General features: G+C 43.0%; 1 protein-coding gene across 2 annotated transcripts in view; it reads left to right on the top strand.

Moving 5' to 3' along the window:
• Positions 1-26991, top strand: part of PRRG1 (proline rich Gla (G-carboxyglutamic acid) 1) — a 99925-nt gene extending 72934 nt beyond the window's left edge. For both annotated transcript variants that reach the window (XM_004689939.2, XM_012730218.1), the window contains exon 4: positions 25921-26991. In XM_004689939.2, coding sequence (XP_004689996.1) covers positions 25921-26406 — 486 coding nt within the window. In that variant the 3' untranslated portion in view covers positions 26407-26991. The remainder of the gene's footprint in view (positions 1-25920) is intronic.
• Positions 26992-27817: the final 826 nt, after the last annotated feature.

Genomic DNA, 27817 nt, shown 5'->3' on the forward strand with positions numbered 1-27817 from the left:
GATAATGAGGATAAGGTCATTTTTCAAGGATGCTATCTTTAAAAATATATATATTTATGCATACAGAGCTGGGGTACAGGCCAGAGGTACAGGGGTGGTGAGAGGATTCCCCAGAGACAGAGCGGGGAACAGAACAGGCCAACTGACGAAGTACACTGCTGAGGGGAGCAGCGGGCGGGTCAGGAGAGGTCTGCTGCACCATGTGGGTCATTTCTGGAGCCAGGGATCGAACTCATGCTGAAATGGCTTTAGCTTCTTAGTGCTGTGCTTTAACCCACGGCGCCACCAGGGTGGGCCCAAGGGAGCTATCTTTAAAGCTAAATTGATGGGGCTTCATTGTAAGTCTAGCGTAATATCTGAAGAGGTGGAAGAGATTGCACAGAAATAGATCTGTTTAAAATTAATGAAACTTTTCCGTTCTGCAAATTAGGTTTTATTTTGAAATTCAGATGCCCTTATAAATATAAGGTCATACTAATATGGACAACAATATAAATTAATAACAGTAATCATTCTCCATAAACAAATTGAACCGGCCCATTTCACATTGGTGTTTTCTATATTCATTTACTTTTAAATTTCTTGTTCTTACATTGCTCTGTCCCCATAGTTCTGCCCCCCCGCCCCGACCTATTTCATTAAAGAAGAAATGCAAATGGCCAACGGGCACATGAAAAAATGTTCAACATCACACGCTTTATTAGGGAAATGCAAATCACAACCACAATGAGCTACCAAGTCAGTGGGTGAGAATGGCCCACATTAAAAAACAACAAATGTGGCCCTCCCTGGTGGAGCAGCGGGTTAAAGCACTGCACAAAGAAGCTTAAGCCACTTCTGCATGAGTTCAATCCCCGCCTGCCCCGGAGGAGATCCACATGGCGAGGCAGACCTCTCCTGACCCGCCCGCTGCTCCCCTCAGCAGTGTACTTCATCCATCTGCCTGTTCTGCTCCCCACTCTGTCTCTGGTGAAGCCTCTCACCCTCCCCATCTCTGGCCTGTACCCAAGTTCTGTACGAATAAATAAATAAATCTTTAAAAAAAAAAATGCTCAGGAACAAGTGGAGATGAAGGAACCCTCTCTGCTGCTGGAGGGAATGTAACTGGCCCGGCCACTGCAGTGTTTTCCATCGCTTAAATAGTAAAATGCAGGGAAACTACCGTGGATTTTAGTATATCTTTAGTAAGCTTAGCATAGAAAGAGACTAATTTTTCTAGCACGTGCTGCTTCTCTTGTCTTCTGTATTGTGCCGCTTTGTCACTGCCTTCATCCTAGAAACCCTGTGTTCGCTGCAGTTGGATGGAGGGTTATGTTGCCACCCACCTTCTTGGGCAGAGCAGAAAGCACTTCCTTGCGTTCATGTATCATCAGTTGCTAGTGAAGAGAAATGCGGCAGATAGTGGTGATTACTGATCTGAAGAGCCATTTTGTCCATCTTTTTCCTTGCTAAGAGAACCCCAACTTTGGAGAATCGTAATCGAACCAGTTCGCTGGGCTGAGTCATGATGAAGCCATAGCAGTGTTGTTTTCCTTTTCATGATTTGTAGTTAAGGCCTTCTCTCATTCTTCTCTCTTATTCCTAAACAGCCTTTCTAGAGGCTGCTTTTCTTTGTTTTGTTAATTTCCAAGCATCTGTATTTGGGCTTATTTTGTTGTTGTTTTCTATTTCACTGAGTCTTGCTGGTGCATCATTTCCTGCTGCTGTCTGGTTTGGGTGCATATTGCTCTTTTTCAAAGTCCATCATAGTAGAAGTTCATGCATTTGATTTGAGATTGATCTTTTCTAATCTTGATTATTTAAATCCTTTGAAATTTAACGAGATTTATTGGCTAGGATCCAGGGTATGATTGATCTTGGCAAATACTCCATGAGCACTCGAGAAGAATGTGCTTCTAAAGAAGTTAATTTTATCCATTTATTTTTATTGAGTGGCATTGGTTTACCACACTGTATGTGATTCAGAGGCGTAAGATCATGCCTTAGAGGCCTGTCACCCCGTCATGTCCACCACCAAGGTAAAACAGTTATTTTAAAGTTTCTTCTCTTCTGCTCTTGACTGTCATTTCCTGTCTCCTCTTGATTGTAACAAGAGTAGCACAGTGGCTTCCTGCAGAGAGGAGATCTGCATTTCTGAGCCCTGTGAATATATTACATTGCCATCCAGAAAAAGTTTCTCTTTTTAGGATAGAAATTGATTCATGGCAACATGTAAAACACACACAGATTAATTCCCTATATCTCAGGAGACACAGGGCGAGCACCTGATCGTGTTTATAACTGAGGAACCTCCTTCCTTTCCTAAGGAGCAGCAATTCACTGTTCTTGCTTCTGAACCTGAGATTACCTGAGATTCCCATTTTCCCACTTGGCTTGGGAGAACTTCACCAAGTTATTAACTCCTCTGTCTTGGGTTCCTCCCATGTAGAATAGGGATGGTAAAAGTGTCTGCTGCCAGAAATGCCGTTGGGTTTTTGAGATTAACTGAGTTGTAGGGAAATCACTTAGAGTACTACCTGGGATTAGTAAACACACGAGTGTTAACCATCCTTTGTCATCACAGTCCTTCTCAGTCACTCTGTTGTTTATGTTGGAGAGAATTCATGTTTGTACACCGACCTGGGGCGGGAGGCTCTCATTTAGACCAACATCACCACCTTGCATCTGGACAAGGAGAAATTTGTCCCGTGGTGTTGAGCTGTCTGGATACTGGAAGGTAACTGCTCTTTTCACTGCCCCAAACTCAGGCCCAAGCCTGGAGGCACGCTTTGTTTTGACAAAACTCCATGGTAATCCCCCACTCTTTCTCGCCCAGCTGCCTCTCTAAAGTGTTTCCTCAGATGCTTTGTGCTTATTCCTCCCAAATACAGGTTGCAGGAGATGCCACTTTGCATCCTGAACACTCACTCTCAGGGGTGGAAGATTGGCATAGCTTCAGCAGCAATTAATGAATTAATAAATATTTTAATGTATAGTTAAAAAAAACTTAGAAACCTCTCACTTCATTGATGTTGCATAAATACACACAAGCATATGCATTTTATAAATGCTTGGCAACCCGTTTGTTTTATGACAAACATGGGTTGAAAAACGATGGCCCTTGAGGCAAATCCAGCCCACTGTTTTTGTAAATGGTTTTGCTTGAATAAATGCACAACCATTTGATTGGGCATTTACTGTCTGTTGCTGTGTTGGTGCTACCTATATCCTACAGAGTCTAAAATATTTACTGCCTTAGTGTTAACAAAGAGTTTGCCAATGTTTGCTTTATAGTAATTTGTTACAGGCCTTGTTACCTCAACTTGCCAAATATTTTTTAAAAGATTTATTTATGGGGCCCTCCCTGGTGGCGCAGCGGGTTAAAGCACTGCACTGAGAAGCTAAAGCCACCTCCGCATGAGTTCGATTCCCGCCTGCCCCGGAGGCGACCACATGGTGTGGCAGACCTCTCCTGGCCCGCCCACTGCTCCCCTCAGCAGTGTACTTCATCCATCTGCCTGTTCTGCTCCCCACTCTGTCTCTGGTGAATCCTCTCACCCTCCGCATCTCTGGCCTGTACCCCAGTTCTGTACAAATAAATAAATCTTTAAAAAAAAAAAAGATTTATTTATGTATGCATACAGAACTGTGGTACAAGCCAGAGGTGCAGGGGCGGCGAGAGGCTTCACCAGAGACAAACTGGGGAGCAGAACAGGCAGACTGATGAAATACACTGCTGAGGGGAGCAGCGGGTCAGTCAGGAGAGGTCTGCTGCGCCATGTGGGTCACCTCCAGGGCAGGGATCAAACTCATGCTGAAGTGGCTTTAGCTTCTCGGTGCTGGGTTTTAACGTGCTGCGCCACCAGGGAGGGCCCTGCCAAATAATTTGAATTTTTCACTTTTCTTCATACCTTCAACTTACACTCAAAGTAGTTTAATCTTCCGTTTCCCCACCACACATGACCTCTTGCAGAAATGGAAGCAGGGTACTGTGTGACTTTCACCCAGGTGAATAGGGAATTGACTTAGCGTCCCCAGTGGAAGAGCGGAGCAGACACCGTCGGTTTCGTGTCTGCAGCCGCTTCACTTCCTTCTCAGACAACACTGATTTGTTGGCCACGACAGTGCGCCCTGTTCCCTGGGGGTTCAGTGTTAGTCTACATCCATCACGCAGTTATGTTCTCCTTACAACATGTCTGCTTAGTAGTTTGTCCTTCTTCTAGGGGTAACCATGCGTTGATTTCTGGCTTAAGAGATACATGAAAATAATCTGGGTTTGCAGGAAAAGTTTATTTCCTTGATAAGAGACAGCTTTGTTGTTGCAAAAAAGAAAAAAAGGCCTTTTTTCCCTCATTCTAATGATTCTCCTTGGTATGTTGGTAGAAGGGTGTGGTGCCAGGAGCAGAGACATCCACCCTGTAGTCATGAGGAAGGGCAGAGAGCTATAAGGCAAGTACCAGCGTAACCCACATTATACTCTGGCCAGGCATCAACTCTGGAGTTGTCTAGCACCTCGGCTTCCTAGAAGTGAAAACATCAGACAGGGTAATTGGACATTGCTACTTTGGCTCATCTAATACATGAAAGATGATTTCAGGAAGAAGGCCATGCTGTGCCTCCCTCCTCTACCTAGTGCTGGGAGTGAGCTCTGCGTAGGCTCTTGGATGTTTCTGGTGTCACTAGCAGCAACCCTGTGAGGTGTGGCGCCTCCTTACTTGATATATGAGAAAATGGGCTTCAGATGGTGTCATTTGTAAAAGCCACATAGCCACAAAGCACTAGAAGCAGAATCATCTGGCTGTGGGGAGAATAATAATGTCTTTGCATCACTTTTCCACTCTGATCTCAATTCCTTGTGACATTTGATCCATATTACATAAATGATTTCATGTAAGCAAGAGCCCTGTGAAATGAGTCACTTTACTGTTGTTGTTTTAACAAAAGATGATGTGCAAACACCACCTAACCACCTGTTTCTTCTAGGGGTTGCAAACTGGAGTTCATGTTAACCCTGTTGCACCCCCACCCTGAATAATTTATCTCACCCTGAATATTTAATAGTGGCTAAACACACTACCCTGGTCGTCTCTGACTGACCGCAACGTCACCCTTTCGTTGACAGCCAGGCTTCTACAGATGGTTACCTGTGCACTTGCTCAGGTTCCTGAGAGGATGACTTTCTTAGTTGGAAACCGTTTTTGATGTATTTTGTATTTGGTGTAACATCCATTTACGACTCTGTGTATGCCTCAGGGAATAGGACTGTGCTCCTCAGATGGCCGTCACGGCTCCACACCCACCACCACAGCTCCCACATCTCTTCGCCATATAGAAGTAGCACTTCCACAGGATTAAAAGATAACATATGAGGCCCTCCCTAGTGGCACAGCAGGTTAAAGCACAGCACTAAGAAGCTAAAGCCACTTGAGTATGAGTTTGATCCCCTCCCTGGAGGTGACCCACATGGCGTGGCAGACCTCTCCTGACCCGCCCGCTGCTCCCCTCAGCAGTGTACTTCATCAGTTGGCCTGTTCTGCTCCCCGCTCCGTCTCTGGTAAAGCCTCTCACTGCCCCTGTACCTCTGGCCTGTACTGAGTTCTGTATGCACAAGTAAGTACATCTTTAAAAGAAAGAACACATGAAATGCTTTATGAAAAGACTCCTGTCTCCTGTCGTTATGAAAAGACTCCTGTCCCTCCCCTCCACGTTGGAGAAGGTAAGCTTTCATTGTGCCCTTGCATACGTTCGTTTTATGAACATATCAGCCTAACTGAATCTATACCTTCTCTTATCAAGTAGTAGCATAATTCAGAGGGCCCTGCATCTTGGTCATTGTTTTTGCTCTTTTAACAATATGAATTAAATCATTTACATTTATCTGCTAATGGAATATGTGTATATATTATGAACTGATCTCAAGAAATCTAATTTTAAGAATAAAATCCCCACCTCTAGGGCAGGAATGGAACTCATGCTGAAGTGGCTTTAGCGTCTTAGTGCCGTGCTTTAACCCACTGCGCCACCAGGGAGGGCCCCAAGCCACTTTTAACTGTATGCTGCCGTAGTATTAATTATAGTTATGCTATATATTACATCCCATGACTTGTATATATTATAACTTGAAGTTTTTAACCTTTGATTTCCTTATTAAATTTCCTCCACACCCTACTTTTGCAACTGCCAGTCTGTTCTATGAACTTTTTTTAAAAACAGTTAACATTACTTTTTTTTTTTTTTAAGATTTATTTATGCTTACAGAACTGGGGTACAGGCCAGAGGTGTGGTAGGTGACAGGATTCACCAGAGACAGAATGAGGAGCAGAACAGGCAGATGGACTGAAATACACTGCTAAGGGGAGCAGCAGGCAGATCAGAAGAGGTCTGCTGTGCCATGAGGGTCACCTCCCTGGCCGGGGATTGAACTCATGTTGCAGTGGCTTCTGAAAGCTTCATAGTGCTTTAACACATTGCGCCACCAGGGAGAGCCCTGGACTTTTTTTTTAATTCCACACATAAGCAAGATCATTATAGTGTCAGTCTCGCTGTCTGACATATCTCACATAATATCTTTGCTTTGAGGTCTAATGTTGTTGCAGATAACAAGATTTCCTTTTTATGGTTGAATAATATCTACATGCATGCATCTGTACACGTGTGCATTTATGTACACAGCTATCCCATTTTCTTTATCCATTTATTCATTCATAGACTCTTTGATCTGTTCTAAGTAATGCAGCAATGAACATGGTGGGAAGTACATATGTTGTAGCATTTTTTATTTCTTTGGATAAATACCCAGAAGTGAAATTGTGGGATCACAAGATCAATTTTTAATTTTGTGAAAACTCTCTGTACTGTTCTCATAGTGGCCACACCAGTTTGCATTCCCACCAACACTTGCTGTTTCTTGTATGCTTGACACCCTTCTGGCAGTTGACACCCTTCTGGCAGGTGTTCGGCAATAAATTATTGTGGTTTTGACTTGTGTTTGCCTCATGATTATTGATGGTTAGCAATTTCCATGTACATTGATGGTCAACAATTTGTCTTTGTGTATATTGATTGTGAACCTGCCACTTTCCTGAACTGATACTGTTTCAATTGGCTTCTTAAGTGGAATCTTTAAGGTTCCCTATGTATATTATGCATTTGCAAATGATAGCTTTACTACTTTTCCAATTTGAGTACCTGTTATCACTTCTTGTGCTTAATTGCTTTAGCTAGGACTTCTAATACTAGGTTGAATAATAGTGGTGGGAGTGGGCATCCTTGTCTTATACCAGATCGTAGAGGAAAAGGTTTCATTGTTTCACCATTGTGTATGTAAGTTAGGGATTTGTCATACATGGCCTTTACAATGCTGAGGTATATCCCATGTAGCCCCAACTCTTAAGAGAGTTTTTACCAAATTGAATGTTAACTCTTATCAAAGAACTGCCTCACCATCTGTTGATAGGATCAAGTGGTTTTTACCTTTCCTCTTTTGATAGGGTGTCTCACATTGAGTTTCAACTGTGAGACATACTTGCATCCCTAGAACAAAGCGCACTTGGTCATGGTACATTATCCTTCTGATGCATTGGTGGATTGGGTTTTGTTGAGGACTTTTGCATGTGTTCATTAGGGTATTTGTTCTGTAGTTTATTTGTGTGTGTGGTGTACTTGTTTTTGGTATTGGAGTATATCGGCCTCATGAACCTCATAAAATGTAACTAAGTATTCCTTTCTCTATTTTGTGGGGGAAGTTTGAGAAGAATAGATGAATAGATACTGGTTCATTTTTGAAGGTTTGCTAGAACTTGCTAATGAATTGGGCCCTGGACTTTGGGACTTGGGAAATGTTTGATTATTGTTTCAATTTTATTCTTTGTAATTGGTGTATTCAGGGTTTCTACTTCTTTCTAATTGAGTGTGGGATTTTTATATCTGATGCTATCTTACTTGATCTCTCTCTCTCTCTCCCCTCTCCCCTCTCTCCTCTCTCCTCTCTTTCTCTCTCTCTCTCCCTCTCTCCCCCCTCCCCCTCTCTCCCTCCTTTCCCTTCTGAGTGCCTTGCTAGAAGTTTGGCTGTTTTGCTGTTTCTGTTTTTTCCCTCAAAGAAGCAGCTTTCATTCAATTGTTTGGATTGTCTTTTTGTTTTCTGTTTATTTTTCCTCTGATTTTTTAAATTTCCCTTCCTTCTACTGACTTTTAGTTTTGTTTGTTCATTTTTTTCTTTGCTTGTTTCTTCAGGTGATAGATGAGAATAATCGAGCTCTTTCTTGTATATTGTTGTCAATCTATATCGATCTATATCAGTAACTTCCTTCTTAGTACTGTTTCTGCTGAATCTTGTTAAGTTCTGGAAGGTTGTGTTTTCATTATCATTTGTCAGGTTATTTTTTTTTTTTATTTCCTCTGTAACCCAGAAGTAATTCAGTAGTAGTTTGTTCAGGCTCCACAAGATAGAGGTTTTTCTTGCTTTCTTTTTGTAGTTGATTTCTAGTTACTTTTTGTGGTGAATGAAGATCCTTGTTATGATTTCAATGCTTACAAACCTATTGATAACTTGTGACATAATATGTGGTCAAACCTGAAGAATGTCCCATGCACACTTGAGAAAAATGTGCATTTAGCTTTTTCAGGTTGGAGCTCACTATAAATGCTTATGTAAGCCACGTGATTTATGACTATGACTTGTGTGGCCTTAACGTTTTTTCATCTTCCCATTGGTGAAAGTGCAATGTTGAACTCCCCAGCCACTAACATGTTTTTCCCCAAAATCTGTTTTCAGAAATGAGTTATTATTGCTTTTTATACTTTGATACTCCTTCATTTCCTAAGTATATATTGACAAATGCTAATGCCTTCCTGATGTATCCTTCCCTTAACCATTGGATAATATCTTTCTCTATCTCTGGTTGCCCTTTTTAGCTAAAAACCTGACACATGTATGGCTATCCGACCTCTCTTCACATTCCCCTTCGCTTGTAGGGTTGTTTTAAACCCTTTTACTTTGAGTCTATGTTCATCTTTGGAGTTCAGGTGCCTTTCCTGGAGACAGCACAGAGTTGGATTCTGTTTTCTGAGCCACTCTATGCCTTTTAATTGGTGAGTTCAATCTAACTATATTTAGGATGATTATTGAAATACGAAAGTCGGCTACTACCATTTTGGCCTTAATTTTTGGCTCTATTTTGTGGCTTTGAACATTTGAGGCCAATGCGGAGAATGCATGACAAGAGGGACACTGAGGTGCTCCAAGTCTGGGCAAACATGGTGGGCAGGAAGAGGCACCCAGTAGGATAGAAACAGGATAGGCAGAGCTGCTTGATGTGTATCTAACTCTGGGCAGATTTGCACAATAGTTCAGGGGTACGTCAGGTGAACAGGTCCCCCAGTGGGGAAGACAAAGCTCAGAAAGGTGCAGATTCCTCTCTTTCCTTGTTCATTTCTTTGTGGATGTTCTCTCTGAACTATTTCTTGGAAGGAGTGGTGACTAGCGCTTTTAAACTTCTGCCACTTCTATTTATCTAAAAAGACCATTGTTTTCCCCATGTTGAAGGAGAGCCCTGCAGAATATTGTTGACTGGCCATTTTTATCTTTAACTATTTTGATGACATCATTCCATGCCCTTCTTGCCTGTGGTATTTCTTCAGAAAAGTCAGAGGTGAGTCTGATGTCTTTGCCCTAGCCTGCTTCAATATTCTTTCTTCCTTGCGCTCTTGAAAGTTTTAGTGCTATGCATCACGATGTAGGTTGCAATACATTGAGGTATGCGGGTTTGCTTTTAGCTACAAGGCCTTACATATCTATTCCTTCTGAAGGTTTAAGAAGTTTTCCTTTTCATTAAATAAGTTTTCTGATCCCTTCTCTCTCTTTTCTCCTTCTGGAAAACTCATGATCTCGTATTGCCTTTCCTCATGGAGTCAGATACTTCTCAAAGTGTGTTTTCACTTGTTTCTTTTTATTTCTCATCCTCCCTTCACCTGGGTTCTTTGTGCATTATCATCTTTGAGGTCACTGCTTCGATCTTCCATTTGGTCTTTTCAACTTCCGTAGCTTTTAATCTCTTCTATTGATTGTTTTACATCCTGCATCACTGTTACTTTCTTCTTTAAAGTTCGAATTTTGATCTTGTGCCCATTAATTTCTTAGGGCTTTCACTTGTTTTTCTGAGTTTATTTTATATCTTCCATCAGCTGCTCTGTTTTCTTCCATTTCTTTGCTTATTTATCATGGCAATTAGGCACTCTGTTTTGATAAGAATAAAGGAGCCCCCTTGTCTTTGTAAGTGGGTTCTGGAGATTTATTTTCTCTGCGCTCTAGTATTCCCCATGAGCACTAATGTTGGTATTTTTTTATGTTCTTGTGTCTCCCCATTTTGGCTTTCTAAGTACTAAGGGTGCCAAGCTTCCACTTGGCCAGCAGATGGCATTGCATGTCAGGAGGAAGTAATCTGTAGTGGCTCTTTCTTGGGTGAAGGAGGATCTGAGCTGGGGAGGTCATCCCTTGCTGGTGAATGATGTATGTTGGGCTTAGCTTGTGCTGCGGTAGCCTTGTTAGCCCTCCTCTGGATTTCAGACCTTTGTCTCTGCAGCCTGAGCTGGGATTTCCATACAGATCCCTGATGTTTTCAGCTTAATTTCACTGGATCCATCCAAGCCTCTTTATCTTCCTGATCCCAGGGGAAGTGGATGGGGGAATCTGCACCTTTCTGAGCTTTGTCTTCCCCACTGGGGGACCTGTTCACCTGACATACCCCTGAACTATTGTGCAAATCTGCCCAGAGTTAGATACACATCAAGCAGCTCTGCCTTTCCTGTTTCTATCCTACTGGGTGCCTCTTCCCGCCCACCATGTTTGCCCAGACTTGGAGCACCTCAGTGTCCCTCTTGTCATGCATTCTCCGCATTGGCCTCCATTGTTCAGGAGGTGTTCTGGCTTCACCCCACATCCTAGAAACCTCTTGAGTTCAGTGCTGGCCTGGACTACACGAGTTTTTTTTCCCAGCAGTGAAGCAGAGAACTTTGTCTGATGCCATCTTCCTCAGCAACCTCTTTAGTGGTTCCAGAGCTTGAATATATATATATATATAATCTTTTTTTTTTCACGTCTTCAACTCATCAGTTCACTTTGAATTAAGTTTTGTGTATGAAGTAATGTTCTAGATTATCTAATTTCATTTTGTTGCACACGGCTATCTCGGCTTCCCAGCACTGTTTCTCTGATGTACGGTCATGCCACCTCTGTCAAAGATCTGCTGCCTGTAGTTGTGTGGGTTTATTCCTGGGTGCACTGTCCTATTTCATTGTTCTGTGTTTCTGTTTGCCAGGCTCTTACAGGTTTACTACTGCTGTTTAGTTTAAAGTCACAGAATGTGAGAACTCCATGCTTTTCTTTTTCCTCTGAGGATTGCTTGGGCTACTTAAGGTCTTTTGTGGTTCCACACAGATTTTATAATTGTTCTGAAGAATGTCATTGAGATCTTAATGGGTATTATATTGAACCTCTTGAATTACATTAGACATAGCCATTTTATAACATTTACTCTCCTATGAACACAGAATCTTTCCATTTCTATGGTCTTTTATTTCCTTCAGTGTTGTCTTATAGTTTTCATTATGTAATTCTGTTACTTCTTTTGTTAAGTTGCTATTTAATCTTTTTCTAGAGCAATTTTAATGGCATTTTTCTTTCATTTCTTATGCATTGTTCACATATAGAAATACAATATTTTGTATATCCTGCCACTTCATTGTATTCATTTATTATCTGTAATAACTTTTTTTGTATTTGTGTTTTCTGTGTATACTGCCATGTCATTTGTGAATATAGTGGTATTTTTCATGTTTCCAATTTTATTATTTTTCTTTTCTTTTGCCTGTCTACTTCTTGTATTATGATTTCCAATACTATGTTAATCAGTAGTGGTGATGGGGTATAATCTTGTTTTGTTCTCAACTTTTCAGTGATTTCAGTTTTTTACCTTTCAGTATGATTACTATAAATTTGTCATATATAGTTATTATGTTGAAATGTTCCTTTTATTCATTATATTGAGGCTTTTTTATTTTATCATAGATAGGTGTTGGATTTTATCAGCTGCTTTTCCCACATCTGTTGAAATTATGTGATTTTATACTTTTCTTGATGTGTTAAATCACATTGATTAGTGTTTGTTTGAATAACCTTGGCATCTCTCGAATGAAACCTACTTGGTCTTGGTTGAATGATTCTGTAATATATTGTTGACTTGACTTGCCAAGAGTTTGTTGAAGATTTTGTAAGGTATTCTATGCTCCTGTGTATTGCCTTTTGTTCATTTTATAATGTTTACTTACCCTCTCCCCCTCCCATCTGATTTTTTTTTTTTTTGTTTTTTTGAAGAGTTTGTGAAATAGAGGTAATGTTTTTTGAAGATTGGGGAAAATTCATGAGTGAAGCCATCTGGCCCTGGGCTTTTGTTCTTAGGGAAACTTTGAGTCTATTTTAGACAAACCTGTCAATTTCATTCTAATTCAGTCTTACAGGTATATGAATCCAAAAATTTGTCTATTTTTTTAGCTTATCCTGTTTGTATATTGTCATGGTAGTCTCTTACTGTATCTGCAGTATATTGTAATTTTGTCTCTTTTCTGATTCTTTGTATTTGGGCCTCCTCACTTTTACTGAGCTTTGGTAAGAATTCTGTTTATCCTTTCAAGAATCAGGTCAAGGTTTCATTTTTTTTCTTTTTTGTTTTTTTCATTTATCTATGCTCTAATTTCTCATTCCCTTCCTCATCCTGATTTGGGAATTTGTCCTTTTTCTAGAGTTTTCTTATCTATTGACATGAGCCTGTATTGTGCACTTCCCTCTTAATACTGCTTTTAGTCTACTAGCTTATCTTCTCATTTGTGTTAGTCTCCAGTGTTTAATTTTGCATTTGATTTCTTCATTGACCCAAGCATTATTCAAAAGCACCTTGGTTAGTTTCCATGTTTGGGTTTTTTCCATGTTTCTTTTTTAATAATTTATTTATTTATGCATATAAGAACTGGGGTACAAGCCAGAGGTGCAGGGGTGGTGACAGGATTCACCAAAGAGGGTGGGGAGCAGAACAGGCAGAATTACTGATACATATTGCCGCGGGAGCAGCAGGCGAGACAGGAGAGGTCTGCCACGCCATGTGGATCAGCTCGGGGGCCTGGGACCGAGGTGGCACTGAAGTGGCCACAGCCAGCTTGCAGTGCTGCACTTCAACCTGTTGTGCCGCCATGAAGGGCCCTGTTTCTTCTTTTTATGATTGATTTCTAGCATTTATTACATCTTGATTAGAAAAGCTGCTCAATGGAATTTCAGTTTTGGTACATAGTCTCAGATACGCTGTGCGCCAGCATATGGTCTAGCCTTAAGAACGTTCTGTGTGTACTTTTGGATTTTTTGCTATTTTGCCAGATCTGTAATGAACTCTTTTTACTGCTTAAATCTCTTTCTTAAACTTACCCCTGCCTTTCTGTGCTTGGCTTCCCTTCCAGAGTTTCAGAGATTTCTTAAAATGGTTATTGTAAAATATTTTATTAGGTCCTTCCCTTCTGGATCCTTTATCAACTTTTCTTGACATCTTATTGTTCAGCTTCTCCATGTTGTAGTCAGATATGTGCCTTCTTGACTTATTCCATTCCAGGAGATGTGTCTTTTGCATTTTTAATCTTTAACCTGGCAGGTGCTAGAACTCAAAGATTTGGGGTCACTCGAGTTAGGGCTTTTGTACTTTTCCTTCCCTTGCTCTGTAAGGCTAAAGCTGTTTGCTGCTTCTAGGAGCCCAAATCCCAGCCCCCTACTTCTGTGCTGGCTCTTGCCATGGGGTGCGAGGATCTCTGTGGAGGCTGGCACCGGGTGGCTGACAGTTGGGGTACACACCAGTGCGGGCTCAGGTAAGGTGGGCTGGTATGGACGTTTGTCAGAACTTCCTATTGCAACATAGTTGTCTAGTTTTAGTTTTCAATCCAAGTCAAAAAGGTTGGGAGGAAAAAAAGGGGAAACACGAATTTGGAAAGCTACAACCAGGCATTAGAAAAATTAAGGACCCATCCCATTGGTTGAAAGAAGCAAAAACCTCAAGAATGAATTAAGATATTAGTGAAGCATATTTTTCTTCCACTTTCACTCCAAATTCTACCAAATAATTAAAGCTAAGTCAGTTGAAAATTATGTCTAGTTCCAATAAACCTGGCTTTTTCTTTCTTCAAATGCACAGTAAGAATCGACTATAACTTGTGCTTTGCTGAAATTTTTCGTAAGAGATCTTAGGCCGGTTAGGGCTCAGGCCATGATCTCACCGTCCAGACTCTACCTGTGATGCTTGTGTCTTGGCAAGTTCATCCCTTCTTCCTAAAGTCCCCCACGAGTGTGGGGGTTCCAGACCTCCCAGTGGTGTCCTTCCCTCCCCTCTGTCCTGACAGACCTGATCTCTGAAAAGCAAGGTAGCAAGATGTCTTGTCTTTGAAGGCTTTGGGGTCAGTCTGGAATTGTCTGGTCTTCAGTGATCCAGCTCTGTTTCTAGTAGCCTGTTACAGGGAGTCTTGCTGTGTTTGTGCACAAACACACTGCCCTTATCAATAATACTGAGAGTTCACATTGAGGGTTATGGGTGGGGGGGACAAATGTTTGGCTTCTGTTCATAAAAAGAGGTATTTACCATTGCTACAGGCCACAGAAAAGCTAAACAGATAAAGTAGCAATAATTTAAACTAAATACTATTTTATTATTTATTTTTTTTTAAAGATTTATTTATTTCTACATACAGAACTGGGGTACAGGCTAGAGGCTCAGGGGCAGTGAGAGGCTTCACCAGAGACAGAGCGGGGAGCAGAACAGGCAGATCTACGAAGTACACTGCTGAGAGGAGCAGCGGGCGGGTCAGGAGAGGGCTGCCACGCCATGTGGACTCCTCCTGGGCAGGCGGGAATTGAACTGATGCGGAAGTGGCTTTAGCTTCTCAGTACAGTGCTTTAACCCGCTGCGCCACCAGGGAGGGCCAATTTAAACTAAATGTTATTAAAAATTGTATTAACCTTCAATAGTTAATGCAGTACCATAGTGAAAATATCACTCTTGTTGGTAGTAGTTATGAGCACAGCTTTTTCATAAGCTCTTTAATTGCTTATCCTTAGTTCCAGGACAAACCTGTATTTCTAGAGGATATAGTAAAGTTTTCTTCCTGTAAACCCATATGGAAATACATAAGCTATCATTGATTCTGCCGTAAGTGACAAAATACTTTATTTTCATCCTATGTTAATTATGATTATAGTATAGACAAATAAGTTGACTGATTTTGTGACATACCGTATATCACATGAAGTTGTAATATACCCAATATGGCCTAGTTTATTTAATATCTCATGGGAGGAGTTAGAAGAATCCTAACGTACCCCATAAGCTTGTGAGTATATACTTAAAATTTTCAGAGAAGTTGCATTTATAATAACTGGGAATAACAATAATAGACTTTAAGAGCAAATCTACTTTCCTTTCAAGACTGAGCTTAACCCTGTACTGACAAGACTAGATCTTTCTACCTAAGCAGACCTTGAAACAACCAGATTTTTAGATCATTTAAACAATGTTTATACAATCTGTTACTCAAAGCTAACCACAGTTTTAGAAAGCTTTTTGTTCTTTTAGCACATGAAAGAAAAGGTATGTTTTCATAACAAGATACCACTCATAATAAAGTTCAAAGAATTTTACTGGCAAGTCACAATCTTTTCCAGTCTGGACAGTTATTTTCCTAAGGTTTTTCTTAATTCATTATACCTTTCTTTTTTTCCACCCAAAACACATACATTTTACTTTCCTCACATACAGAATTGTTACCCTTAAATTTAAAACTGAGTTTCACAACCTGTTACCCCATTAGATTCGAAGGCTTACAAATAACATCAAAATTTTTATAACACGTGCTCCCATCTTTCTAGGTGACATAAAACAACTTATTGCAAAAGCAACTAAAGAATTTGTTTAAGGCAACAACTAAATCTAAGTAGGTTCACAAATATTAAACCTTGTAAAACCTTAGTCTTCCAAGAGATTTGGTGTTAACTGGAATGATTAAAAATGGGGCAATGCATGTTAAACTTGAAGATTGCAGTTTTAGTTCCTGGAAATCCCTTAGCCAACCAATCTGGAATTAGACTGGTAAGTCGTTCCCTGAAATATTCCTCTCTGCTTTATTCTATGTAGTTAACATGTTTTCTTTCAAAGTTCCAGTTCGCAGTCCAGACAGGCTATGGTCTCTAGAAGTCCCTATTTCTTGTGTCCACACTTTCACTTAAAAGGCAAATTTATCTGACCAGAAATCCTGAGGGTTGAGAGTTGGCTTGAGAGGCACCTTGGGGTTCACAGAGTGCAGTCCTCGGTTTTCCTCCACCAGAGATCTGCTTTCAGCGGGAGACCAAGACTTTCCTTATATCCACAAGGGCAGGCTTATTAGGAAAAGGACGAAAAAGAGGCACAGTGTGGGCAGAGATGGCAGGCGTCGCTCTGAGAGAGCTTTCGGGGTGGGGTTCATTCCTGTGGAACAGCTGTCTCGGTCACTCCAGGGTGTGACTAGGTTGATCTGCAAGGTTAAAGGTCCTTGGTTCTCTGCCATGGCTCCATCACCCATGTCGGTCCTGTAGCTGTCTGACCCTCACTGTAGCCTAAGGAGTTTGCATTTCCGTTGCTGATTGAAGGGCTGGGTTAAGCATCTCTACCTCACCTTCAGGTTCTCGTCTTGGGTGGCCTCCTGCCCTTGTCCATTTGTGGTCAATCTCCTCTCTTGCTGTCTTTTGAAGAGGTACTTCAGGTAGCAAGACCAGAGAGCCACTTCAATAGGAATCCCGTTAGCACATCATTTCTAAAACCTATGTAGAGATGATACAGAATGATTAAACTCAGTTACAGAAACTAACTCCTGTTTTAAGGAAAATCTTTCACCACCAAGAGCTTACCTGGTTGTTTAAAAAGGTGGCACTGACAGAGACCGGGACTGAAGGTGTGTCTTAGCAGGTCTAACGGGTTGCAGGGTGGTCTGGAAGAAAGACACAGCATAGAGTATTGGTTACTGTGCAGATGTCCACCTGGACCCTGGTTAGCATGTTCAGCCATAAGGTGCCCGCCAGATTGACTAATAAAACAAGTTTCAGGGGTTGTGGCATGGGAATCGACTTTACCACAGAGACAACCCCTTTGTGGAGAGTTGGTGGAAGCAGACAGCCATTCTGCTCTCAGCAGAGAAGAGCTGTTGTCAACCCCGGATCCCTGGTCTGTGCATCCCCACCCAGGGGGGCCCTGATGCTGCAGAAGGGCGGGAGCCGCAGCGCAAGGGTTGCTCGCTGCCAGGGCGCAGCAGCCAGAGCAAGGCCTTACCTTTGCCAAGGACAGAAAGGCTCGTGAGCGTGATCACTGCCTGGAGCCTCAGGGTCTCAGGGGGTGGCTGGAATATTGGAGAAGCTTTTAAGTTAAAAGTAGGGATAACAGACTATTCTCCAAATCGTGGGTTTGTCATACTCGGGTAAAACCTTAATATTCATGTAGTTTTGTGGCAGAGTAGGCGTTGTTCGGAAGCTCAGATCCTTCCCAGGCTGCTGACACTTCCACGTTTTCAGAATCCAGGAGTGTGGTTATTATGCAAAGGGAGGTCTGGGACGCGGTAGCCTGTTTAGAAGCACACTTATGTAACAGATGTCTCAGACTGAACAGGAGTAGAGTAAGTTTCACTACAGTAAACACGGCCAATCTTTTGCCTAAGCACAAACCTGACTGTTCCTTCTAAGACTGGGCCTTGTGACTGTGCCATGGCCCAGTCTCATCAGAGGCAGCTGAAAAGACCTGTGTCTGCGGAGGTTCCTCTCTGGGGGGAGTGGTCCTCTGGATCACCCAATGTTCAGGCAGCCCTGGACGGCCGCCCCCTTCCCCACGGCAGTGGGCATTACCTCTCTGCAGCGCACTCTGCTTCCCCAAGTGTCAAGTCACCTTACTACAGAAGAGAAAGGAGGGTCTTACTGGACTGACAAAACAACCGGTGCCAGTGGTATCGACACGTACGATAAGCTTCATATTCTAGAGCGAGAAAAGCAAATGTCCTAGTTAATTCACTAAAACTTGCTGTTGCTGCCAGTCCCAGTGCAGTTCTAGGGGAAGTTTCTTAGGGCATTTAGCCCCACGTGGTAAGTCTCTATGTCCTGTTAGCATGTTTAGAATCTTAGTATAAAGAAGCTGTGTACAGAATCTACATTAATTTCCTGAGGCCAGAAAAAGATTTTTTAGAAGAGGCTCGGAGCCATGCCTCTTAAAACCTGACTTCTGAAATGACTTGAAGGCTAAAACTTTGATACACCTGTAGCTAAGTTCTCCTCCAGTAAATGCCCAGTGTCGGAAACCTCCTTGAGGGCTAAAATCCTGACATGTTACGCTAAGTGTCCGATTTCAACCATCACCAAAGGCCTCTGGAGCCCAAGACTCAATTTTTTAGATTGCTTCTTCCCAAAGTCCTCCTTTCTGCTGGAAATCAGGCCGCTTTCTGAGACCAAAAGTACACCCTCTCTCTCACATCCTCAGGGCCTCTGAATAACGGAGTAAGCACACTTTCATTTCATAGACCCTAATTAGAAATCTGAGGTTTGGATTTTATCTCTCAAACAGCTGTATTTTCTCTCACCTATAACTTAAGAAGAAATATTTTAAGACCCAAGCAACCTGCAAGTGGCCTTTTTAAGAGCAGGAAAACATGGTGTGTGTTTTGGTGGGGGGAGGATTCCCTAGCACTGACCAGATGGGAAGTGGTCAAGTCACACTAGTGACCTTGGCACCGGGCAGAGGTCCCCACACAAGTCAGCCAGGGCTGCGCTCCTCACTTTTCCTCCCCAGCGCTTTCTTCTGCCTTTCGCCTCAGCTGCTACAAAAGAGGTCTAGTTGGAGGATGGTGTGATAGCTGAGGGCAGCCAGGCTTGCTTACAATAGTGAATCAAGGGCTTTTCACTCAAATAGTGAGGCCTGGTCCTTCCAGTTGTCTTGAGATAATCCAGTCAGAGACTATAGAAACAAGGTGCAGACCCCATGAGGAATGAAAGGAGACAGAAGTAGAATCGCTCATGGATGTACTTCCCCTCCCAAAAAGGGGAGCAGGCTGTGGGTGTCCCCACTTTGACTCACATTGGCCTGGGCAGCCCGCAACTTGCTACCTGCTTTAGCCATCCTCACTTCTCTGTCGACAGGGAAATTGCACTGGGCTAGACCCACTCACCTCAATCCACGTGTGATCTGAATACTGGCTTGTGCGCAGTCCCTGTGGTAGCTGGCGAGATGGTCTCGCAGACGGTACTCTGATGGTGCCACTTCAGGCCCCAGGGCTTCTGAGGATATGTCCTGTCCTAGAGTTTAGAGTTAAGACAGAAGAACAGGAGCGTCTTGACCTTGAATTAAAGACCCTCCAGGGAGACGGATCCCAGGCGCGGGAAGGGAAGGCACTAGTGCAGGAAGGCCGAGGCGGGCGGAGGGAGGGCCCGGCCTTGGATGTGGAAAGTCTGGGTGAGCTGGTGGTCAATTTCCGAAATAGAGGCTTTTGGTTTTTTATACACAGAATTAGGGTACAGGCCAGGGGTGGTAAGAGGCTTCACCAGAGACAGAGTGGGGAGCAGAACAGGCAGATCGACCAAGTACACTGCTGAGGGGAGCAGCGGGCAAGACAGGAGAGGTCTGCTGTGGCCAGCTTGCAGTGCTGCGCTTTAGCCTCGTGTGCCACCAGGGAGAGGTTTCGTTCACAGTGGCAAGGGCTGCAGGAAAGCACCCAGATACCCCTAGAAGTGCACCCACCAGACGCTGCCTTGTTGGGAAGCTCTAGGTCAAGTTCATGAAGACTGGGGCTGTGTTTCAGTCTCATAGCTCCCAGGAATGCACACCCGAGTGGCCACCAGAGCAGGGTAATCAAAGGGCGTCCCCCGGTAAGCAGCCACCAAAACTGGGGCAATAAACACATGTACGGGCTCCCCTTGGTGAGGTGCCGGCACTGTGTAGTGCAGCAGTGTGAAAGCTTGATGACCAATCCCGAGGTCTCTGGAGAGTACAGTGGGCCCTTACCTGTGTGATTAATTGAAGATTACAGCTAATGGGTCTCTTCCCCAAGCGGGCTGGGCGTCTGCATCTGACGCTGCTTCCTGTGCTCTAGGGTGGGAGCTGGTTCAGCTATCTTCCTGCAACGACAGACATGCACAAGTTTCACTGGTCACGAGTGACCTCAAAGTGGACTCCAGGTGGCAGCCACTCGGCACCAAGGGAGAGGACCTATTTGTACCCCGGTATGCAGTATATGGCCACAAGTCCCACTAAGGTCAGGCAACAGTGCACACTCCAAAACTGACTTGCAGGCCACCCTGAGTGAGAGCAGTATCTTCTGATCTGGAGCGAGGGAGTACAGGCCTTTCAGTGCGCCCCTAGCTGCGTCAGATTCGATGCTGCCCCTCAGGCTGATGTTTACAATAAGCAGGTAGCTGCTTCCTTAGAAGTGGGTGGGGGAGGCGCTCCCTGGTGGTGTAACTAGGACGCAGCACTACAAGCTAGCTGCAGCCGCTTTATTGCCATTCGATCCCCATGGCGTGGCAGACCTCACCACAGACCTCTCTCCGTGCAGCCCCCTGCTCCCCTCAGCAGTGTTCTGCATCTAGGTGCCCGTTCTGTCTCTCGTGAGGGAGTCTGAACAGAGGCCTTAAACTGTTATTTCTCGCCTCACTATAGTCCAGGGCATGCTAACCCCATTAAGTCAGGAAGCTAGGTGGTCTGAGGGTCTTCAAAGCCGGGGTGCCCATTGTGGAGTTCGAACCTTTCTTGCCTCAGCATTTCCCTGTCAGGAATGGAGTTTACGGCAAGGCTGATTCCACTTACTTGCTTTATAATGTGGCTGGTCTCTCCTTCACCTGAAGTGTAAGAGTTGTTCAAGCAGTTTTGAGAGTTTTTGTCCTTTAGCAAGGTGATTTCAGGTACTTCCCTGTTGTCTTCTTGAACTCTGAAAGAATTTGGCAATTGAGATCTCTCGTATTAGCTCTTACATCAAGACAGCTCCCAATTCCTCTATCCAGAATCCGAATCTTGAATCCAGACTGTGTATTATGTCAAAAGGCAGGAGGCTTTACTTTTATGAAAACCATCATGCAAAATAACATTTCAGCAAGAACAGAAATGTATTCCCATTCACACATACCCCCAACTATCATCATCTACCAGTAGGAAAATGAATATTGTTGAGTTGACCCCAAACTCAGTATAAATATTGTTTGTCAGCAAGTGTCGATGCCTTGGTGATTTTCAAGAAGGCACCTTAGCAGCCATATCTACATATTTCTGCCTTATTGACAAAAGATGGCAAACTAGCGTTGGTGTAGGCCCAGTTACTTGCTCTAGGATGGCACTCTTGCCGAATGGCCCAACACATTCTCGGCAAGGCGTTTGGAGACAGGATTGTGATTTCTGTCCCTTGTCTGTTTTTCTCCCCCGGCCTGTCATTCTTGTCCAAGGAAAGGGCCATTATGAGGACTGACTCGGTGCTTCTAGACCCTCCCCTGCCTCCCAGTGTATAGTGTCGGCTCTGAGCTCCTCCATCACATTGTGAAACAGCTGGGCTCCACTTTGTTACTGGGTTATGAATAGAGGCTGTCAGGCCTTGAATCATTTGAATTCTAGTTCAAAAGTGGTAGTAAAGTGCAAAATGGAAAAGCACACCTTTTAAAAAGAGCAACAAAATCCCTCAATAAAACAGAATCCAGTACATGCACAACTCAAAAACTCAGCTACTGGGATAAAACATTTACCTCTCAGTGTTCTTCCCTCTGAAATAGATCAACACTCTGAAGCTCCACCAGTACTGAGACCCTTTAGTCATTTTCTTCATCAAACAAGTTCTTACTGCCTTCCAGTTTGGGACTCTTGCTCTTTTTGGGTATCTTTTGACTCGTTTCAATAAGGTATAGACATAGGGCCCTCCCTGGTGGTGCAACAGGTTGGCGTGCCGGCAGAGCTGGCCAACGCACCTCATGCGAGTTCACTCCCCAGCCCCAGAGGTGACACACCCGACCTCTCCTGTCTCGCGTCCTGCTCCCCTCTCTGACTCTGGTGAATTCTCTCACCACCCCTGTGCCTCTGGCCTGTACCCAGTTCTGTGTGCATAAATAAATCTTTTTTTAAAAAAAGATGGTCATAAAGTGGGCTTATCTATATGAACAATACATTAGTCATGATTTCAGGTGACTTTATCTAATTCTCTGCTTTGAAGGATAAGTCTAGCTTGCTAAGAAACATGTCAGTATCATTTTACTCAGATCAGTGTTATCTCAATCCAAAATATTTAATCGACAAAATGAGCCAGCTGCAATTTAACATGATTGGAAGATTAAATTTCCTTGGAAAGCAGCCAAGCCAGTTTACAGTCTGGCAGCTTGGTTTGTTCTGATGCCTGCCTCTTGTGTTCAAATCACAGCTCCAACATTTACATGTTAAATGACCTTGGGTTTATTATTAGCCTACATAATTAGGTATAAAAATCTGGTTTGTACTTCTTTTTGCCTAAGCTTCCTATTCATCCTACTGGCTTGGGCAAAATATCTGTATATCATACACCCCATACTCTAAGGAGTTAAAATCCAAGATAAACTCGTACAGCGCAACAAAAGAAATGCTAGACCTCACTTATTACAGAAATGCAAATTAAATCCCTATACCTGTGAGAAGGGCCCATGTCAAAAAAGAAAGAAGTTGTTGGTAGAGGGGAAAAGGAGTCATTATACATGTAAATTCATACAGACTCTGGAAAAGTTACCATGTGATCCAGCATTTTTACTTCTAAGTAACCAAAGAATAAAATGCACTCATTCACAAAGATACTATGATAAATGAAAGTACCAGCTGTTTCGGTGAGACACAAATCATAAGACTACCCAAGTTGTTGGTGCATAGTTGTTAATCTATCAGCTTAGAAGCATACACTCTTGGCCCTCCCTGCTGGCACAGTGGTTGGGGTACAGCACTGCAGGCTAGTCGCAGCCACTTCAGTGTGAGTTTGAGCCCCGGCCCCAGAGATGATCCACATGGCCCAGCAGACCTTGTGTCCTTCCTACGCTGTCTCTGGTGAATCCTCTCACCACTCCTGTACCTCTGGTCTATAACCCAGTTCGGTTTGCACAAATATTTTTTTTTTAAGTATACATTCTTCCAACATTGAACAGACTAGTTATATACAACACAATGGAGTCAGAAGCCTCCCAACAAAATTCCCAACACCAAAGGCCTCTACTAGTTCATGCCAACCCTTATCAAAGCATTCCACTAAATGGAAGACAACACTTTTGAACTCCTTTAGGAGCCTAGCATTCCCTTGATCCTGAAACCACGCCAGGATGGCACAAGAAAAACGGGGCAATGTTCTGCTTGAACATAATAACTAAAACCCTGTAAATGTTACTAGCAAGCTGAATTCAAGGCTACATTAAAAGGTCATGCACCATGAGGTGAGATTTATTCCAGGGATGCAAGGATGATTCAGCATCTGACTCAAATGTGATACATCATACTAACAAAATAACACAATCATAATCATCTCAATGGATGCAGAAAAAGCTTTTGCAAAAATTCAATATGCAATTATGATAAAAGCTCTGAGTGTGTAGAGAGAATGGACCGCAACATATCATATTCAACAGGGAATAACAAAGATTTTTCTCTACGTTCAGGAACAGAACAAGGTGTCTACTAGTTTTGAAAGACTTAGACATAACAGGTAGACAAGAGCAAATAAAAGGTGTTCAAGTCAAAGGAAAATGTAACAGTGTCACTATTTACTAATGACATTTGTAGAAAAGCCCAGTGATGCTCCCAAAAGATTGGTTAGCACTAATAAAATAATTCAGTACAATTGCATAGTACAAAATCAACATAGAAACTGGCTGTTTCTATATACACTACCAGCAAATTATTAAAGAATTAACCCTGTTTTCAGTAGACTGTGTGTATATAATGAAATACTCAGCCATAACAAAAGAATCAAATTTTGCCATTTGCAACATGAGTGGGCCTTAAGGGAATTATGCTAAGTGAAATAAGTCACACACAGAAAGAGAAATAATGTCTACTTTTTTCCTTATGTGTAGAATCTTAAAAACAAACTAAAACAACAAACTCATTGGTAACTAAAAATAGACTAGTTATTGGAGGGAGGAGGGGTTTGGAGGGTGGGTAAAAATAGGTCAAGTGGGCCCTCCATGATGGCGCAGCAGGTTAAAGCCACTTCCGCATGAGTTCGATTCCCGCCTGCCCCGGAGGTGACCACATGGCGTGGCAGACCTCTCCTGACCCGCCCGCTGCTCCCCTCAGCAGTGTACTTCGTCGATCTGCCTGTACCCCAGTTCTGTATGCACAAATAAATAAATCTTTAAAAAATAGGTCAAGTGGGTCTAGAACTTCAGCAGTCCTCCATCATGCAGGGCAGAATTCAAAGTTGCCAAGCAAGTAAATCTAAAGTGATATCTTTGTGCTCTGATTGTGTATTTTTATTTTAGGTGTTTCTTTATATGAAAATTATACTCTACAGCCAAAAGTATTTAATGCTTGCAATTCTAAAAGTGAAGATCGTGCAAAAAAGTTATACATTTAAAAGCATATGTAGTATTTTCAAAATAAGCTTCATGAGTTTTTACCTGTGAGTGGTAACTATGGGCAAAACAAATTTCAAGTTTTGGATACTGGCCTAAAAATAATGCCGTAATAATAATGTACGTTGGGATATGCTTTTCCTGGTTTTGATATTGAAGTGAACCTTGCATATTTTCACCTGTATACCTACCACCTGTCATAAATTCCACAGTATTTCTTCTAACACACTCAAATTCATCTTAGAGGCACGGAACACTGAAGTAACGTGACGTAGCAGTAGCAGAGCATTCACGATGTTGGGTCATTGTTAGGCCCACAGTGTACCTTTACCCCGCTTTGCACACTAATGCTGCTGGCACAGAGGCCGAGTCAGATATTACGTAAACGCCTTGCTCCCTTGGCACATCTGAGGGTAACAGCCCCCAGCCTAGTTAGTCCAACCATCTACTTGCCCACCTGGATCATGACAACTCCCTTCCCAGTGCACTTTTGCTACCTGCCAGTAAATGGAGAAGCAGTTAGTGGTTAAGCTTAGGCAATGAAAACGGAGTCAGCAACATTACAGTTGGGCAGTCTTTGTATGAAAGTATCAGACAGATTCATCAACCAATTTGAAGCAGAGAGCTACAAAACATAATCACAATGAATTTATGTTGCAGGACCCTCATTAGGGGCGTTAAGTACATGATTTCATGTAGTACCCAGATAGCCGCTGGCTGGGTAGTTGAACTAAGGTGTACAAGAGCAACATGCCCAGGTCTCCCCTAGTAGTGATGGGCTCAGGCTCCCTTTTTGTGTTTTTAATACTTCTCCCCCCCAGACATTAAAGAATAAAATACCACACCACTTGTCTTCTGGGACTAGAGTGTAACTTGGCAAATCTTTTCACTAGCCAGACCTTCCTGCTAGAAGCAGTGTGTACAGACAGTATTTAGTCACCATCCGCACACTAACCTTGGGATTGGAAAGTGAGGTGTGGAGGAATGTCTGATGTAGGGGGCCCCCAACGCAAACCCTTAGAAAATGAGGTGTTCATCTGTCAAGTGTCTGAGTACTGAAAACCTACCACCTCCTAAAACAGCGGATGCTATTTGGACATGGAAAGTGATAATAGAGGTTCTAAGGGAAGAGGATTTCATGCAATTTGGAAAGGGGACATGTTGATCCTCCACCACAACCCCCCAAATGTGACAGAAAGACTCCTGGATTCTGACAGACCTTTTAGAGTGGATTCAGAGTATCCTGTAATTACTTTGATGTTGCTCAGACTAACTTTCAACTGGTTTTATCTTCTCAGAAAGAGTTCTGGAACACCTACACGAAAGCGCAGCAAGGAGACAGTAGCAGAGGCAGTGACTGGTTTCAGTTCTACCTTACATTTCCACTGATCTTTGGCCTCTTCATTATCCTCCTTGTCATTTTCCTCATCTGGAGATGCTTCCTGAGAAACAAAACTCGCAGGCAGACTGTGACTGAAGGCCATATTCCCTTCCCTCAGCACCTAAACATCATCACTCAGCCGCCCCCACCAGATGAAGTATTTGATAGCAGCGGACTGTCACCGGGCTTTCTGGAATATGTCGTTGGACGCTCAGATTCTGTCTCCACTCGCCTGTCTAACTGTGACCCCCCACCCACCTACGAGGAAGCCACCGGACAGGTGAGCCTGCGCCGGAATGACACAGAGCCTCACTTGGACCCCCCGCCCGAGTATGAGGACATCATCGACGCCAGCTCAGCCCGCGCTGTCGCGGTGCCGCCTGTGGTCACCACCATCAAATGAAACAGCGGACTTTTTTTTTTTTTTACTATAATCATTTTTAAATACTAATGAAAGAACTTTCTAGCACTTTACCACTACATAAATGTGCATTGACTCATTTCATTAGACTCTTACAGCATACCACTTCACATTTTCTGATTTGATTTTCATTAGTTTTGTTTCCCACTATAAAATCATTCACGTTCACTGTTGCTAATGGAAGTATGTGAAGATAAAAAAACATACAGGTGCAGGTCTTCATGTGCTATGAGGAGCTATACATGTATGTGTGTATATATGTATATGCATATATGTACAAGTGTCTTAAAAAAACATTAACTTCTATCTAAATCATGTGTAAAGAAAACATTACTCACTAAAATTGGGGAGGGGCACCAAAAATTTGTATGATAGCCAGCAACATGCTGCTAAATTTTGAAAATAGGATGAACTTGGAATGTTCTCTAATTCTTACTGGCTTTTGTTAACATCTCAGAGGGGGCACCAGGGCTTATGGTATGTGCCAAGAAAACTTGGTCACCAGTGGCTAGTTTGGGAGGGATCTTGTTGTTGACTGCCTCCCGCTGCCCCCCGGCTCCCCCCCCCAAAAAAAAAAATTAAAGTGTTTCGTGTGTTTGACGGTCTCATGCTCTTTGTATTTCCAACTTAGTGGAGGCAATTTCCTGGGAGCAGAGCGTCTCCTAAGGAGAGGAAAGAGCTGAGCACTCCTTTGCTCACCAGCGACAATGACTTTTACAGTTTCCTTGCCTGTTACTCTCGTCTACTAACTCTCCTGCCACCACAAAATCTGAAAGTACCTAAGAGTTTAAATTTTTTAAAATGATTTTAATGTTTCACATAACCTGAAGTCTTTGCCTCAAGATGAAGAACAGCGGCTTTTACACTTCTCTCCAACTGGAGGAAGACAGTCTGCGCTGTGCCAGGGGCACAATAAGTCTGGTCTTAACTTCACAAGGCTTGCCTTTCTATGCTTTTTTGTTTTCCTCAGATTTTTTTAACGACAGGATTTTTACTTTTGCCTTGGAGCAGAGGGAACAGGCTGTGAATGAACTGCCCACACACACACACAGGCTCAAAGAGAAGAAAGGGAATTATGTAGTATAAAGTTCTATTATGTATGTACCAAGTGGAAAATTCCTTACATCTGTTCAGGGCAATGCCTGTACCACTCCCAAGTCTCCTTTGTGTGGGATCAAACGGTGGCTGAGGTAGAAGTGATGCCGACTGCAGGTGTTACACCCTCCTGTTTCTACCTCAGGGCTCAGGGAAGGGGGAATGCTGGGAGGCAGAACTATGAACTAGCAACAGGTGGATTCCGGCTCTTTCTGTGGCACATTGTGCTGTGGGAAGGACCCATGCTGCCCCTCAGAATCCTCAGCAGCAGCTATTTTACCTGCCCTTCTCCATGCCC

The sequence above is a fragment of the Condylura cristata genome, unplaced genomic scaffold, assembly GCF_000260355.1.
Source record: "Condylura cristata isolate star-nosed mole 26May11 unplaced genomic scaffold, ConCri1.0 scaffold00027, whole genome shotgun sequence".
Lineage (NCBI taxonomy): Eukaryota > Metazoa > Chordata > Mammalia > Eulipotyphla > Talpidae > Condylura > Condylura cristata.